General features: G+C 47.1%; 1 protein-coding gene across 2 annotated transcripts in view; it reads left to right on the top strand.

The window, feature by feature from the left end:
- The window catches only part of LOC129853901 (E3 ubiquitin-protein ligase znrf3-like), a 108,198-nt gene extending 91,982 nt beyond the window's left edge, over positions 1-16,216 (top strand). The window contains exons 3-8 of one of the 2 annotated variants that reach the window (XM_055920387.1): positions 5,311-5,385; positions 7,715-7,846; positions 8,298-8,405; positions 10,359-10,526; positions 11,481-11,583; positions 11,922-16,216. In XM_055920387.1, the coding sequence (XP_055776362.1) occupies positions 5,311-5,385; positions 7,715-7,846; positions 8,298-8,405; positions 10,359-10,526; positions 11,481-11,583; positions 11,922-13,828 (2,493 nt within the window). In that variant the 3' untranslated portion in view covers positions 13,829-16,216. Of the gene's footprint in view, positions 1-5,310; positions 5,386-7,714; positions 7,847-8,294; positions 8,406-10,358; positions 10,527-11,480; positions 11,584-11,921 lie in introns of both variants that reach the window. The other variant, XM_055920386.1, reaches the window with a different exon arrangement.
- The last annotated feature ends 1,682 nt before the right edge of the window (positions 16,217-17,898 follow it).

Below are 17,898 nucleotides of genomic sequence, written 5' to 3'. Positions count from 1 at the left end.
CTGCTCTCTGCTCTCCCTCGCTAGTCTTTCTACCGGTCTATCTCCGGTTGTACAGTATTGGAGAGGAATCAGTCCTGGTTGTAGGGAACACGAGTCCCAAGGGTTCCCCGTTCTCTCCTACACGGTGGCTTCTGCAAGTTCTCTTCTTTGGGATAGAACATCTATCGTATGGAAAGACGGGAGCGGTATCAGGCGTACAATATAAGTGTAGGCAGCTGGTCTTTTCTCCCGCCTTGGGCTGCCCTCTTATGCCCTGGACTGTATGCTCATTAATGTCTATATTCAGCTTAAATACAGGACAGAATTGTAATCAAACTGCATGGCACAGTCTCTCTCTCTCTCTCTCTCTCTCTCTCACACACACACATACACAGGGTCGCTGGTTCGAATCCCCGCACCGGCAAGTTGGAGAAATCTGCCCATTGAGCAAGGCACTTAACCCCCAACAACAACTGCTCTCCGGGTGCCGATGACGTGGATATCGATTAAAGCAACCCCCCGCATTTCTCTGATTCAGAGGGGTTGGGTTAAATGCAGAAGACACATTTCAGTTGAACGGATTCAGTTGTACCACTGACTGGGTATCGCCTTTCCCTTCCCTATAAGTTGTAGATTCTTCCGTGCTCTAAAGTGGAATGAAGTCCGCGGGGTTCGTTCCAACTTCTTCCAGCTGCTTAACTACAACTTTGATTGAAGAACAAAACAGTTCAACTCAATAAGCGCTTGGCGTGAACGGTTTCTGTTGCGAAACTTTTTGCAACAGAATCAGCGTAAAGAATACACCCCTGGGCTCAGATAGAATGGATGTTGGTTGGTCAGGGAAAGTAGGAGTTAAAGGGCCAATCAGCAGTTGAAACAATAAAAGAAAAGCGTTCTACCCGCCACTGTTTCGCTAAAAAGCTGAGGGATCGGGCTGGAGAAATGTAATCACTCTCAAATCCATAGACAGAGCAAGGACTTACCATCTCTGATATAAAAATGATAGTTTTAACCATATTTTGAGGCTATGCAGTGTTTGTTTACATTTACTTTCCACTGAAATGTGTCTTCCGCATTTAACCCAACCCTTCTGAATCAGAGAGGTGCGGGGGTTGCCTTAATCAACATCCATATCTTCGGCGCCCGGGGAACAGTGGGTTAACTGCCTTGCTCAGGGGCAGAATGACAGATTTGACCTTGTCAGCTCGGGGATTCGATCCAGCAACCTTTCGGTTACTGGCCCAACGCTCACTAGGCTACCTGCCGCCCGCATTGGTGAGAAACAAGCTAATATTTTTGATGAGGTACGACGGTTAAACTAAGCTCATGAGGCATATATAAGTTAAATTATTCAAGAAACAGTGGGTACAGAGGGATGAAGTTTTGGCTTGCCTGTTGATGTCACCATGCGATAAATTGGTTAATAGGCCAACAAGCAAGAGAGTTACAAACCTCAATAATAGCTCGTTTTCAGTTTTCCCGTCCCCACTCAGATCATTCTCAGACGGTCTTAGCAAAATTCCTACTGTGATTTGTTTTAATTAAAATGGTCAAAGAACCAAAAATAGGTTCTTAACAAAGATCAATTTGCTCTAGGATTGTCTGGGAGAGGTCTGAGTGGGGAGGGTATTATGAGTGTGGTATTATGATATTATGAGTGTGGTATTATGAGTGGGGTTCGCTAAGGACCGCCCTCTTTTTATTATCAAGCATTTATTTTATTTTTATTTTATTTATCCGTTATTTTACCAGGTAAGTTGACTGAGAACACGTTCTCATTTGCAGCAACGACCTGGGGAATAGTTACAGGGGAGAGGAGCGGGGATGAATGAGCCAATTGTAAACTGGGGATTATTAGGTGACCGTGATGGTTGAGGGCCAGATTGGGAATTTAGCCAGGACACCGGGGTTAACACCCCTACTCTTACGACAAGTGCCATGGGATCTTTAATGACCTCAGAGAGTCAGGACACCCGTTTAACGTCCCATCCGAAAGACGGCACCCTACACAGAGCAGTGTCCCCAATCACTGCCCTGGGGCATTGGGATCTTTGCATGCTTCTCTTCCTGACGCTCTTGCGCGCAGGGAAATAATATCAGAGAACCGAGGTTACACAGGTGAACTTAAGTTCTCTTTCAAATATATCTCACATGTGGGATATGGTCAAGTTGCGTATCGCTGAAGCCAGGGAAGTCCCTACATAGCAACCCTCAGAGGTCCCAAAACTAAGGGAGTACGGACCAAGAAGATGCAGGGACAACCCGTCAGGAAAAACCTCAAAAAGTGAGGGAAAGCCCAATACATGGACCAATCTCAGTATAATGAGACATGTCCCAAAAACAGTGCGCAAGAGGTCAACTCCTCTATAGGAGAGGGCCCTTCCAAGCCCCTCTGAAGGCTATCACCCTTGCCATTATAAATCAATATAATGGTCCCCGTGACCTTGACAGGCCTTGAGCGTCTATAGAAGACAGCCACTCAATTTCGAATCTGGACACGGTCCGCTTGTAGACATTAAGGAGCCCAAACTCCACTGGAGGATGGGAGAACGGGGTCATCAGTCCCCAACTCCTGTGCTATCTCAAGGATTTCCGTGAGTTGATCTCGTTGTCCCCTAACTCTCTTTCCCCTGACACTACTTCGTCAGACAGTCAGGGGAGGGAGTCGAGGCTATCCATGACCTTGCCCCAACTGGGCTCGGTTGCGGGGAGCTGAGCCTCAGCTGTCGCTTTTGGCTCGGAGGCATGAGGGGCTAACGAGATAAAAGCACATTTCAGCCTCCTCTTCAGACCTGCTGTAGTAAGCAATCTGCAGTGCTTACAGGACTCGGGGTCCTCGAGCGCCTCCGAGGCATGTTCCCTACCCAAGCAATTCATGCATAGAGGGTGAGAATCTTTCCCCGCTATCATGAAGCCGCAAGCACAAGAACGTGGGGGTTCGAGTGCTGGGCTAGGCTCGTCCTGGGATTGGATAGCAGTGGCCATTTCAACGGATAAAACAATGCCTGTTGTAAAAATAACTTGCAGACGGCATAGGCTAGCTAGTTAGAAGCCCTGCGCCTGGTGGCTAACAAAGGAGTAGCTTGTGTAAACAGCGACACCAAGCTAGCTAGTTAGGAGCCTTGCGGCATAGCACAAGCAATATTGGGCACTCTGTAACGCTATAGCTGCGAGGCTAGTGGGGCGTAAGCTAGCTAGCAGCCACCTCATGGTGAAGGTGTGCTGTGGCTAGTTCAGTGCTGGCTGAAGGAAACCGAGTGACCGAGTTAGCATTCAGAGAAAAAAGCTCCCGTGACTGACAGTGCCTTGAAGGCAGAGAGGGTCGGTCTAGCTAACACACCGGGTGAGCGTAGCTTAACTAGACTATAGAAGGGAGCTAGCAAAGCTACCGTGTTGCAGGTAGGGTATGCTAGTGAGGTTTGCTTTCCTCTCAGCAAGTTAGCCGAAGCCTTGCAGCATGGGCTAACTGGGTATCAATAGCTAGCAGTGACACTAGCTACTAACGGAGCCTGAGAAGTCGAAATTTCGACTTAAATCAAAAACCTGGTTAGAAGTCAACCTCTCAACAGGGTCTGAAGACCTATGCTTGGCAGCGATACCCTTCACGGTTCACTTGTGAGCTGGCAAACGGTATCCAGTCGATATGAGGAGAACTAGAGTAGTGACACTTCTGTTGAGGAAAATAAGTGAAAATAACCAGAGGGCGGGAGAGCGTCTCTTTTGATGGAATTGAGGGTCACCTCATTCGCCGCTTTGCCTGTCTGTCTCCAACAGAGTGTTTTAGATTGATACTTTCGAGAGTAGGCGGTCCTTAGTGAACCCCAAATGTGAGATATCAAAATGAATAATTCAAAGAGAACTGAAAACGACCTGTTACTGGCAGAGAGTTTTGGAACTCTTTTTCTTATTGGTCTGTTAACTAATTCACCACATGGTGATGTCACCAGGCAGGCCAAAACACCATCCCACCAAAACAGGCAGCTCTTTTGTGTGTCCTAAATGGCACCCTATTCCCTTTTATAGTGCACTTCTTTTAACCAGAGACCTGGGCCCTGGACAAAAGAAGTGCACTACATAGGCAATAGGCTGTCATTTGGTATACTGGTCTGTCTCTCGTGACACCATGTAGTAAGAAAGAAAGTTGAGAGACAGACCACATGTGCTCATCCTTCCAAAGTTATCATCGTGTTGTTTACCTCTCCATGGACTGGGGTCGACTCCCTCGGTCATCTCTCTCTCGCATCTCTCTCTCGCGCTTTCTCTCTCTCTCGAGGTCTCTCTCTCTAGCTGCTGGGCCTAGCTGCTGCTGGAGTCAGACCATTCAAAGTCACACAACCCCCTCCAGTGGCTGGGAGTGAGAGTGCAATGTGTTTGGAGGGAAAATACATTGAAACAACTGAGTATAAAAACATTAAGGACACCTGCTCTTTCTATGATATAGACTGACCAGGTGAATCCAGGTGAAAGCTATGATTCCTTATTGATGTCACTTGTTAAATCCACTTCAATCAGTGTTGACAAAAGGGAGGAGACGGGTTAAAGAAGGATTTTGAAGCCTTGAGACAATTGAGACACGGAATGTGTGTATGTATCATTGAGGGTGAATGGGCAAGACAAAAGATTTTAGTGCCTTTGAACGGGGTATTAGGTGACAGGCGCGCCGGTTTGTGTCAAGAACTGCAACGCTGCTGGGTTTTTTACGCTCAACAGTTTCCCATGTATATCAAGAATGGTCAACCACCCAAAGGACATCCAGCCAACTTGACACAATTGTGGGAAGTATTGGCATCAACATGGGCCAGCATTCCTGTGGAACGCTTTCAACACCTTGTCGAGTCCATGCCCCGACGAATTGAGGCTGTTCTGAAGAAATGAGGGGTGCAACGCAATATCAGGAAGGTGTTCTTAATGTTTTGTACACTCAGTGTAGACCCACTTTGGTTGTTAAGCAACAAAACTGACGAGTGTGCATTTATGGGGCAAAACAGACTGGGTTGTCTTAGACTATTGACAACAGGTAAACTCTATTTCGTCTCCAAATGTTTATTGAAAACACAAACACATTTGCACACACTTGTTGTCTTTCAATGACATTGTTACAGTTGTTGGTTAGCTAGCTATAACGAGCCACCTAGGATTCCCCACAAGGCAGCTTCTTGTCATTGTTGCTCGCTTGTCTGTCTGGCTCCCGGTTTCAATTTCCGTTTCGGATGTACTTATTTGAGTTCAAGGTGATATTTGTAAACAAAAGTAGAGAGTAGTGAAAGTAGTGCCTTCATTTGAACGATTTATGCATATCTAATGGATTGTGTTTTTCTCTGTTTATTGCAGGCGAAGCGAGCGGTTCAGAGGGGAGCGACGGCTGTCATCTTTGACGTGTCCGAAAACCCCGATGCCATCGATCAGGTCAGTATACACACACACACACACACACACACACACACACCCACGGCACTCACATCCTAAGTCTCCACTTATTCAATGAAGGAAACAGCGTAGCTGTAAGCCAACGTGCTAAGGTTAAAAACAGATTCCTCTCCATTCAAACACCCACATTCTTCTTCTCTTTTCAAAGACCTTCTGTCCTAACAAGACCACTGTCAACTGACTGAGACATGCCCTGCTATGACAAGCAGGTTGTGTGTTTGCCCAACAATATACTCTTTCTGGTCAAACCCATGTGGATGAAGCAGGCTCATTCAACTATTAGGGGCTTTGAGTCTAGCCTAAGGACCCGTCCCAAGTGGCACTCTATTCCTTATATGGTGCATAGAGCTCTGGTCAGAAGTAGTGCACTATATAGGGAATATGGGGCCATTTAGGATGCAGACTGAGTCCTAGCCTGCCTGCCTTAAGAACAGTGTACTGTGTGAGAGAGACGTTAAATTGATATTCAGGTTAGGGTTTTACTCAACCATGACCGTGCTCCGTGGAGCTCATAATTGCAGAGGTAGTTTAGAGCTCTCTACTCTCTACTTCTTTCTCCTTCTCTCCCTCTCCCTCTCCCTCTTTGTCTCTCTCCTTCCATTCTACCTGAGCTAGTTCCTGTTTCTATGTTGTTGGCTGGTGAGCTCCCTGCCTGTAATACAGAAGTCTCTCCTCCACCCTCTAGCCTCCACCGGTGCAGCGTACATAGCAGCTTTGTCAGAGAGAAGAATTCTCCTGTGGTATTCAGCCAGGCCCAGAGCACCAGGCCCAGAGCACCAGGCCCGGACATGCAGGTTTCTCTGTGAACAGGCCTCCAGGCTGTAGGCTACAGCAGCAGTGTAGCAGCGACCCACAGAGATGAAAGGCTTGAGAAGGGACCACATGAAAGGCAGTGTGGCCCGCGGGGTTAAATTCCCCTAAGAGGGTTTCCAGTCGCAGCTGCCCAATCGGTACAGACACGACCCACAAGGCCAGGGAGGAGGAGTTACAGAGAGTTACAGTTTTACAGTTAACGTACTACGGGTGAAATTAGGAGGGAGAGAGAGGGTTAGAAAGTTAATGTTTTTAACCTCTCTTTTTTAAATTGTTCTTGCCACTTACATGATCTATCTACTTTTACGAAGGCTTTAATTTAATGTAGAGTTAAACCTGATGGTTTCTGATAATAGAGAAGCACTTTGTTGAAGTTCCATTTGACTTCGAGGGGTTGAGTATCTCATCTTTCAAATTCACTTTGTCCTTCAATTCAAGCACAACTAAAGCGTAACTTTGCTAGCAGTGTTGGCACTTTTGAGAGTCTAGTGTAGATTAACTTTGTAGATTGCAGGGGGGAAAGAACACACGCAGAGGCAGAGATGTGAAATTGCCATTTGCTATACTGTAACCAGAGAGAGCATATTTCACTTGGTAACATGACGACGGGAAGAAATTGAAAAGTGAATACCCCTGGTATTTCCCCTGGCCTTTCTAAATTACAGACTAGAGAGGACCGGGAGGGAGGGGAGCCGACAGAATGGAGAGACTCGAGAGGGCAGGGAGGGAGGCTGAGAGACTGGAGAGACCAGATAGGGTAGGAAGGGAGGGAGGCTGACTGATTGGAGAGACTAGAGAGCAGGGGGAGGGTGGACAACAGACTAGAGAGGGCAGGAAGGGACGGAGAGAGGCCGACAGTTTTGGGTTTATGCTTTCAATTAAGGCCTAGACAACCAGGTGTGGGTTGTTCTTTGCTAAAATGGGGACCTTAATTCATTAAAACCCACAGACACTCGGCCCTCTGTGGAATGAGTTTGACACATGGACTAGAGAGACTAGAGGGCAGGAAGGGAGGGAGGCCGACAGCAAACTGGAGAAAGAGGAGCTCAGTGGAGGAGGCAGTCCACAGTTTCCACATCTCTCTCTCACTCTCACTCTCACTCTCACTCTCTCTCTTACTCTCTCTCTCTCTTACTCTCTCTCTCTCTTACTCTCTCTCTCTCTTACTCTCTCTCTCTCTTACTCTCTCTCTCTCTCTCTCTCTCTCTCTCTCTCTCTCTCTCTCTCTCTCTCTCTCTCTCTCTCTCTCCTTCCTACAGGTTATTTTCTAAAATAATAAAATTAGTATGTTGATGATAGGACACAGTTCTTATTCTTAATTTACAATACTGAAAGTCGATGTGGTGTGGGCCGGGCCAAATGTGGAAGCTGGCCGTGTCGGTGTTCTCCTACATAGCTGACCTGTTGTGTGTGTGTTCTCCTGTATAGCTGACCTGTTGTGTGTGTGTTCTCCTGTATAGCTGACCTGTTGTGTGTGTGTTCTCCTTTCCTGCAGCTGAACCAGGTAGCGGAGGACCCTCTGAAGAGGCCAGTGGTTTATGTGAAGGGGGCCGATGCTGTGAAGCTGATGAACATAGTCAACAAGCAGAAAGTGGCCCGTGCCAGAATCCAGCACAGACCACCAAGGGTAAGAGCCAGACAAGCCAAACCAGAACCACTGGGAAGATGCTAGATGTGTGTGTGTGTGTGTACGCACACATTTGCAAGTGAATGGACTAGCCAAACCATATTTTGATCATAACTCTTATTTAAACCCTACACACTTCACAAAGCACTATACTGAGTCTAGTCCCACAGCTAACAGTTACAGACACGGGAAGTCATTCTTCTAGAGAAATCTGAGCCTCTCCTTTATTCTCTCTCTCTCTCTCGCTCTCTATTCTTCGTTATATCACAACAATTTTCACACAGTCATTTTATCAATGGATGGTGCCAGGGGTGCATCTATGCCCAGTTCTGTGCTTCAATGCCTGTGTGCTTGCACGTGTGTATGCAAGCATGTGTGTGAGATGCCTGCCTTTGGCTGTATAGACATAATTTAACAAACCCTTCTCCCCCTGTCTCCCTCCCTACAGCAGCCTACGGAGTACTTTGACATGGGGATCTTCCTGGCCTTCTTCGTAGTGGTATCTTTGGTCTGCCTCATACTGCTCATCAAGATCAAACTAAAACAGAGGAGAAGCCAGGTGAGCACACACACACACACACACACACACACACACACACACACAGTCTTGCGCAGCTAACCTTGTGGTGACATACAGTTCAGTCCCATTCAAAATCCTATTTTCCCTAACCTGTACCCTAACCTTAACCTTAATCCAAAAACCTAACCCTAACCCTAGCTCCTAACCCTAAAACTAAACCTAATTCTAACCTTAACCTTAAACCATAGAAATACCATTTGACTTTGTGTGGACTTCTGGTCCCCACATCTAGTTAAACACGTCCACACACACAGAGTGCTCCACCATGTCCCCATAATGCTAGTTCACCTAGGGTTGGAGACATTAGATGCTATGCTGATGGATGTGCTCTGAACAGGATGTTACTGTAGTGTAGGCCTGGAGTGGTCCATGAGTCCGGATTAATAACCTCTTTGGGCGCATGAACCGCTAGCGGAAAACCTACGACAACATCCGGTGAAATTGCAGAGAGCGAAATTCAAATTACAAAAATCGTAATATTAAACATTCATGAAAATACAAGTGTCATACATCATTTAAAAGCTTAACTTCTTGTTAATCCAAACGCGTTGTCAGATTTCAAAAAGGCTTTACGGCGAAAGCATATCATGCGACTATCTGAGGACAGCGCCCCACACCAAAATACTTTTTCAACCAGCACAGGCGTCACAAAATCACAAATAGCGATTAAATAAATCACTTATCTTTGAAGATCTTCCTCTGTTTGCAATTCCAAGGGTCCCAGCTACACAATGAATGGTCGTTTTGTTCGATAAAGTTCTTCTTTATGTCCAAAAAAGTCTGTTTAGTTGGCGCCAGTGATCTCAGTAATCCACTCTTTCAACATGCATACAAACGAATTCAAAAAGTTACCAGTAAAGTTCGTCCAAACAAGTCAAATGATGTTTCTAATTAATCCTCAGGTACTCTAATATCTAAATAAACGATAATATTTAAGACAGAGAATAGTATGTTCAATAGGGAAGATAAATAATGAAGAGCGCGCACCTCATTCACGCGCCAACAAGGCTACTTTTCTAATGAGAGACACCTTGTAGTTCTTCCAACTACTTGCTCATTTTTCAAAAAACAAGCCTGAAACCCTTTCTAAAGACTGACATCTAGTGGAAGCCATAGGAACTGCACTCTGGGTCCTATCTATTTGTATTTCCCATAGGCTAGCACTGAAATGGCCTGTGACCTACCTCAAAATAATTTATTCCAGATGATTTTCCTGCCATATCAGTTCTGTTATACTCACAGACATTATTTTAACAGTTTTAGAAACTTCAGAGGGTTTCTATCCAATGCTACCAAGTATCTCCAAAACAGGTTTTAACATCTAATTAACCTTGATGGAGAGCAGCACAGTAGCAGGTGAAATCCTGCCAGCACACCTGTGTGTGTGTGTGTGTGTGTGTGTGTGTGTGTGTGTGTGTGTGTGTGTGTGTGTGTGTGTGTGTGTGTGTGTGTGTGTGTGTGTGTGTGTGTGTGTGTGTGTGTGTGTGTGTGTGTGTGTGTGTGTTAGACAGAGGAACACACTCCAGGGGACTGCGTTTGGGATTAATATAGAGAAACCTGCCAGTGTGTGTGCACACGTGTTTCCGTTTGCGTGTGTGTGTGTTCCTGATGAGCAATGTCGACTTCCTTGAAGTGTTAATTAAAATAGCAGTTGACACCAGCAGCAGATTGTCACACGTTACGAAACCTCTTTCCAGTTGAGTTCACACTGGGGCATGCTAAGGACACTCTGTCCTCAACATATTGCTGACTCTATGTAGGCTACATGACCATCACTGTATCTGTCCTTATGTACCTGTCTACCAACATTGTACCTGTCTACCAACACTATCTACCAATACTGCACCTCTCTTTATGTACCTGTTGTGTACCATTATTCCCAGCCTGACCATTTCTATCCCTCCTCTCTCTTCTCCCTCTCCCCATCTCCAGAGTTCTATGAACAGGATGGCCATCCAGGCCCTGGAGAAGATGGAGACCAGGAAGTTCAAGGCCAAGGTCAAAGGGCAGCGTGAGAGCAGCTGCGGGGCATCGGATTCACTGAGCAGTAGCTCCACCTCCGACTGCGCTATCTGCCTGGAGAAGTACATCGACGGAGAGGTGTGAGAGAGAACACACGCACACACTGAATAATGTTCATAACAAAAAGTTGAGAGACTTTGTTATGTCCGAGTGGCATTTTAATTGGAGTGGTATTTGAAAGTGGTGGGTTTAAGGCACATGGTCAAACTGACTTGAATTTCTGAAGTCACCGTAGAAAGATGTTTCCTAGACCCTATTCTGGGACCTTTGAAGGTTTACAGTAACAGCATTGCTAATCATGGCCCAGCCTGGGGACGTCAGGGGACCAACCCAGAGCCCCGGGCCCCCAGGGGACCCAGTCAGTCAGTGAGTGTGTTATGTGTCGTCTTGGGAAACCAGGGGGAAGAAAACACACAACAAAGCATAGTAGGGATATAAAAGGCTGAATGGCATCAAAGGGGTTTGAGCAGTGAAGTAAGACAAAAGATGGGAGGGAGAGAGCCCAAAGAGGAGATGAGTCATGCTAAGGGGCAGTGAGAGAGGAAGGGAGAGAGGGAAACGGCGAGAGAGACGGAGGGAAAAACTTGAGCTATCTTCTGTCCAAGAAAGGAATAATAATGATCCTTCTTTGTGTCAGTCTTGCTGTGTTCTGTGTAAGGCTCTCTGGCTCAGCCAACAGCATGGTGTCAGGTTTGAGAAGAAGGGTGACTGGTGTAGTTTGAGGGCTCTGTGCTGTCATGATGAGTAGTGTAGTCTTGGGTTTGATTGTGAGGTTGGATTTGTTCGGTGTAGCTGTATACTGATGTATAATGTGACACCGGGGAAGAAGAGAAACCTTCTTGCTGCTTTGCTGCCACCTGTTGGCCATTCACCAACAAAACGCCAATAATGTCCTTCGATATCATAAGCCTTAACTAACCTTAACTCTTCTTGTTCCCCCTCGCCTCCTCTTCCTCTGTTCTTCCCCTCCCTCTCCTCTTCTCCCCCTGTTTCCTCCCCCTCCTCGTCTCCTGCTCTCCTTCCCCTCAACAGGAGCTGCGGGTCATCCCCTGTGCCCACAGGTTCCATAAGAAGTGTGTGGACCCTTGGCTCCTCCAGCACCACACCTGCCCTCACTGTAGACACAACATTATCGGTGAGTTGGTACACACTGGCTGCATCCCAAATGGCACACTATTCCCTATGGGCCCTGGTCAAAAGTAGTGTACTATATGGGGAACAGGGTCCCAGTGGGGGAGCACCTGTGACTCTTTAATAAGAGTTTCCAGTCAGCACTTTTGTTAGACTACACAACCCACTAAAACAGTAAAAGCAAAATGCAGTTGATGTGAAATACCCTTTTCATGAAATAAAGTAAATATTACAACACATGAAACTGTAACTGTAACAAAGCTAACCTTTGAAAGACTCGTCTTTGACTCTCTAGGTTAACCTTAATCAAACACTCTCCCTCTTTCACACCCCTCTTCTCAGAGCAAAAGAAGGGGAACCCCGGCCCTGTCTGCATGGATGGAAATCCCGTCCACAGCCGGCAGCAGAGGGTAGTCCTGCCCGTCCACTACCCAGGCAGGGTGCACCGTGCTGGGCAGGTGACTACCTACCCCACCCGCACCTCCATGGACCCCCATGGTAACCCCATCACAATGCTGACTGTGGACCACCACCCAGACCCCCAGGGCCTGTACCCTCCCCAGTCTGCCCACGCCGGGGCCTTCCTCCGGGGCTACCACCCCCACACTACCGTGCACCTGGACCACTCCCTCAACCCCCACCACTGTGGCCTGGAGCACCAACACCGCGGCCTGGGCCTCAACCCCCCCACCTACCCCCAGCACCAGCAGTCCGGGCCCCACCATGGAGCCTTCAAGAGGCCCAAATTCCATGGGCGCAGCTTCTCGCGTGCTGCCTGCTACTCGCAGTATGAGACCATGTACCAACACTACTACTTCCAGGGCCTGACCTTCCCCCAGCAGGGTGAGGGGGCTGCAGGCGTAGTGGGGGTGGCTGGGGGCGCCGGGCCCCACAAGGGCCACCACAGCAGGGCCTTCCAAGGGGGTCTGCTCTACCCCACGGTGGTCCACATGGCCCCCGCTACCAGCTCCAGGATAGGGGAGGCAGGGAGTGGTGCCTCAGGCCTGGGCTGTTACCATGGCCACCACTCTGTGTGCAGCGGTTACCTGGCCGACTGTCCGGGCAGCGACAGCAGCAGCAGCAGTTCAGGCCAGTGCCACTGTTCATCCAGTGATTCTATGCTGGACTGCACCGAGGTTAGCAACCAGGGGGTGTACGGCTCCTGTTCTACCTTCCGCAGCTCCCTGAGCTCTGACTACGACCCCTACGTCTACCGCAGTAAGAGCCCCTGCAGAGGTTCGCAAGGGGAGCCAGGGGCCACAGCCGCAGGGGCCTCCACCGCCTGTCCCTCCACAGCCGAGGACTCCCTAACCCCAGCTCCCTCGGGGGGACAAGATGGCTGCAACCTGCAGCCACAGCCTCCTCCAGGAGCCTGTGGGTTCGGCTCGGGGGACCAGCTCTCCAGCTGCAGTCTGGAGCCCAACTACAGCAGCCGCTCGTCACTGGAGCAACCCAGGGACACCAGCACCACTAGCACTACCTCGGCCGGCCCTCTAGAGGGAGCCGCTGACAGGGGGAAGGGGGGGCAGACAGGGGAGGAGATAGGGGGGAATCATGGCCTGGGGGGAGTAGGAGCAGGGGCGTGTAGCTGCTGTTTCGAGGTACTCCCACCCAACATGGAGTGCATAGGTCAGCAGGGGCAGGACTCGGACACGGCTGGGTCTCTGGCCTCCTCGGGGCGTGGCTGTCACAGGGTCACAGAGTTCCATCAGCAGAGCTCCGCCTCTCAGCATCAGCAGAACTTTTACGGCCAGGGGGAGCACCTGTTGGCTCCGTCGGAGCAGTTGAGTTATGAGGGCCTGCCCTGCTTCTTCTACAAGGAGATGAAGGTCCACCGGGCCACAGGGGGGCGCTACAACGAGGATTATGCCGTGAACGTGCAGTACGCACACCACGCTGCAGACTCAGACGCCTGCTCCGGACAGGGCTGCTGTGGCGAGCTCAGCCAGAGAATACCCATAATCCATGAGGACACAGACTGTGAGCCGGGCTTGGGGGCGGAGACCCAGAGCAGCCTACTGCTAGGCAGCATCATTACGGGGGAGGGGCAAGGGGGCGAGGGGCGGACTGGGACTCGTTGGCGGGTGGAGCCAGGTGAAGGGGGTTACTTCACTTCAGGACCGTTCAGAGGTCAAACGTACCCCACCCAGGAGGAAGAGACCAGGGCCCTGTTCCATCCCCGGAACGCCACTAACCACGATGCGTCGGGAAACAGTAAAGCTACAGATGAGGGGCTTGGGGGTATATGAGGGGGTGTGGAGCCCAGAAACAGCCTCTTTGGTACCGAACCAGTCAGTCGTTCAGTTAGTCAATCAACAAACCCTCAGTTGCCTTGTTCTAAGCCTTGCTCGCTCGCTGAGCTCTGAATGTTATAATCCTATATGGTGATGGTGTGGATTTCTACTGAAAATTATATGATGGCCTGCCTGGTGTAACCAGGCCTATCCAGTTCATTCCTGTGGCTCAGCCCACCTCGTGGCCCCACCAGCAGCTTCTACAGGCTGCGATAGAGAATCAGGCTCCAACATATGGGTGGAAGTTCAGTGGTTGGCTTGGCAGGGGCACAACACGACATGTAGGCTACTACCACATACCATCAGTGCCAGCCAGTGTCAGTCATGAGACCCATTAGAAGATAAACTAATTGTGTTAGCTGGGCCCAGTTTGTGAGATTGTATTTTCTGATTTGGCGAGTTGTTTTTCTTCACATGATATCGAAACTCCATTTTGTGCAAAACTTTTGAGGATTTCTTTCCTTTTTTTCCCTTCTTAGTTCTTATTACACAAATGCCTGGATGTACATACAGTATGTATGCACTATATGTACAGTCAGGTCAAAAATGATTGGCACCCTTGTTAAAGATGAGCAAAAAAGACTGTATGCAATAAATGATACAAATACTGAGCTGTATTATATTTTCGGGACTTGAACCCGATTGAAAACCTGTGTTTTGATTTGAAGAGGGCAGTTCATAAGCGCTGACGAAGGATATCAAGGATCTGGAACGATTCTGTATGGTGGAATGGTCTAAGATCCCTCCCAATGTGTTCTCCAATCTCATAAAAGAAAAGACAGTGTTGTTATCCTCACAAGGGGAGGGTGCTTGAGTATTGAAAAGAGGGGTGGCAATATTTTTGACCCCTATCTTTTTTTAGATTTTTTTGTATTACTTGTTAAATAAAGTATCTTCCTCTGAGCAATTGTATTAGCATAAAATAAGTCTTTTTTTGCTCACCTTTAGACCTGACTATGTGTGTACTGTACTGCTTGTATGACATACAGTTACCTATACAGCTTGGATAACAAGCTTCAACAAACCACCAACTCAGATGAAAGGTTATGGAAGAATACCAAAACATTTCCTTTTTCTTTTTTAGGGGGTTGGGTGGGGATTGGGATCTTTGGTAGTTGGAGGACAGCCAGTGTCAGTCACCCACTTCTCTCATTGAGAAGATGAAGCTAAGCTATACAAACTACTCTACAGTTCTGTCTGTTGGTGGTATACTCAGACCAACACCAAGCCTTAGGCCAGCGAGCCATACTTATTATCTGGGGCGGGACTGTGTCACTTTTTGGTTGAATAGAGGTCCACATAGTGACAAGGTTTCTCTGAGTTCCTCGAAAGAGATTTGGAAATCTTCAAAGGATTGGTTTCATATCCGTTTTAGTTACTATTTCTAGTTTAGAAGCTCGTGGTTTTTTTCGGGCAGTTACTCATCTAGCCTCCTCAACACTTAAGCTCTAATGTAGATGGTCGTATGAGGCTCTTGTGTTGCTTAAAAAAAATAGGCCAAAGGAAAAAAGTATCATTCACAAGGGATCTCTTTTATACTGTGGCTGTGTGTTTTTGTTGATGTATTTTTTACAACACAGTTACAAAAAAAGCAGCACACCTGATTTTTTTTTGTTAAATGATTAAATCACACAATACACATCATGCTCACAAACAATATCAACATTGTTTGTTCATTCATTCATACCTTCTTTCTGTTTGTTTTACAGACTGTATTCTACTGTTTCTATGAAATGTACCCATTCTCTTCACAGAGGCATTCGTTTTGAAATAACAATATTTATATGTTAACTCAGAGCCCTAATAAATTAAAGATATTGAGAATCTAATCTTGCCTTTGCATAGAGATGTACTGCAAATGAAAATGTGGGGGTACGCAAGTCACTATTTAATTTGTTTTAATTGTTTGTAGCACTTAAGATTATATAAAAAGAAAATGTGTACAAAAAAAATGCTTTTTAAAAAACAATTTAAGAATATAATTATTTTCTCCATCATTACCATTTTGCAGATGTTTAAAAAGGTTAGAAATCAATCTGTATATTTCTGTATCTGTATAGCAGCACATTTCATAAATGGAAATATGTTCTCTGAATATTTATTTACTAATATATTTATCTTTAAGCCATGTCTTATGTTGAGTGTATGAACATTTTGGAGTTGTTATTTGGTTGCTTTCTTTGATAAATCACTAACATGAGACTTTGTAAATACATGGTAATTGCACATAAGACGATTTTAAATATTCTCTGACCAAAAACTGATTTAAAAAATGTAGTATCATACAGTTTTGTAATTAAAGTGTACAAAGATCTGTAAAATATACAGTTTTATTCAAGTAAATCATGTTGTGGCATCTTTCTTCCTAACCTTGTCATCTTAATTCACAACAGTTCAATTAGAAGTGATGTCTTAAGTCTGGGATACATCTCTTTTGGGAAGACCATTTTTGGAGGAAAGCATCTGTGGAATATTTCAAACCATGCAACTTAATCGTAGTCTTTGTCTGACCTGGAGTTAACTGAGTACACACTGCAGTTTTTGGGCTTGACAGCCAAAGTTAGAACTTTGGCTGTTCTGTGCCTGTACATACACCTAGGTTCAAATACATGTGTATTTGTTATTTAAATACTTACTGTCTGTGTATGAGTATTTTTTTTTAAAATGTGGCCTGAATCAACTACTTCGTTTGGAAGTATTTTAAATTATTTTCAAATGCTTATTTCAAATACATGGGAGTGTATTTGAGTCAGTGTATTTTAGTATTTTCTAATACATTCCAATATTCAACCACTTTTTAAATAAAACATATCTAAATTCTTACTTCCAAATGTCTTTAAGTAATTGGAATACCCTAAATACAGATCGCATTTGAACCCAGGTCTGACATGCATTTAACTCTAATATGTGTGTTTCAGGAATAAAGGTTAGAACCTGGTAGACTGTCAAAGTAACACTGTTTATTATAGCAACAGGGGCAGGCAAACACAGGTCAAGGCAGGCATGGGTCGACAATCCAGAGTAAAAGGGCAAAGGTACAGGACTGCAGGCAGGGGCAGACAGAGAGGTGGAGTCTGTCTGCCCCTGCCTGCAGTCCTGTACCTTTGCCCTTTTACTCTGGATTGTTGACCCATGCCTGCCTTGACCTGTGTTTGCCTGCCCCTGTCAGGCAGGTGGGCTCAGACAGGACAGGCAAAGGGTCAAAACCAGGAGGGCGAGAAAAAGCAAGACTGGAGAAAAGCAGGAGCTGAGAAAAATGCTGGTTGACTTCACAAGCGAGACGATATAGCATTCCCAGATTCTCGTAGAGACCACTGGCCGTGTTGAAGGCGGTTTTCGACACGTCCCCTTCCCGTATCTGCACCAGGTGGTAGGCGTTCCGCAGATCCAGCTTGGAAAACACGGTGGCCCCCTTGAGCGGTTCAAAGGCCGAGGAGATGAGTGGTAGCGGCTAGTGTTGAGATCCCGGTAGTCGACCCTGGTAGTCGATGCACGAACCCTGCGCCCGGCGGGAGAAGAAGAAGGACGGATGAATCCTGCAGCAAGGGAGTCCCCGATGTAGGTCTCCATCGCCTTTGTCTCTGGTCCCAACAGAGAGTAAAGTCATCCCCGGGGAGGAGTCATGCTAGGGAGAAGGTCAATCCCACAGTCATAAGGTCGGTGCAGTGGCCCAGGCCATGCTGAACACATTCCGGAGGTCCTGGTACTCCGTGGCAATGGCGGAGAGGTCCGGGAAACCTTCTGAGCCCCCGGGAAGACGTCCCAGGGCAGGTTGTACTGACTTCAGGCAATGGGCGTGGCAGAACGGGCTCCAGCCCATGATGGCACCAGTAGACCAGTTAATGAGGGGATTGTGTCGCAGGAGCCAGGAGAATCCCAATACCACGGTAATCTGAGGGGACTTGGTGAGCAGGAACTGGATAGCCTCGCTGTGGTTCCCTGACACACGTAGGTTGATGGGAGTGGTATTGTGGGAAACTCGGCCTATAGAGCGCCCGTCCAGCACGCTAACGTCCATGGAAATG

Source organism: Salvelinus fontinalis, chromosome 4, assembly GCF_029448725.1.
Source record: "Salvelinus fontinalis isolate EN_2023a chromosome 4, ASM2944872v1, whole genome shotgun sequence".
Classification (NCBI taxonomy): domain Eukaryota; kingdom Metazoa; phylum Chordata; class Actinopteri; order Salmoniformes; family Salmonidae; genus Salvelinus; species Salvelinus fontinalis.
The sequence above is the reverse complement of the archived record's forward strand: the minus strand, read 5'-3'. Positions and strand labels throughout refer to the sequence as shown.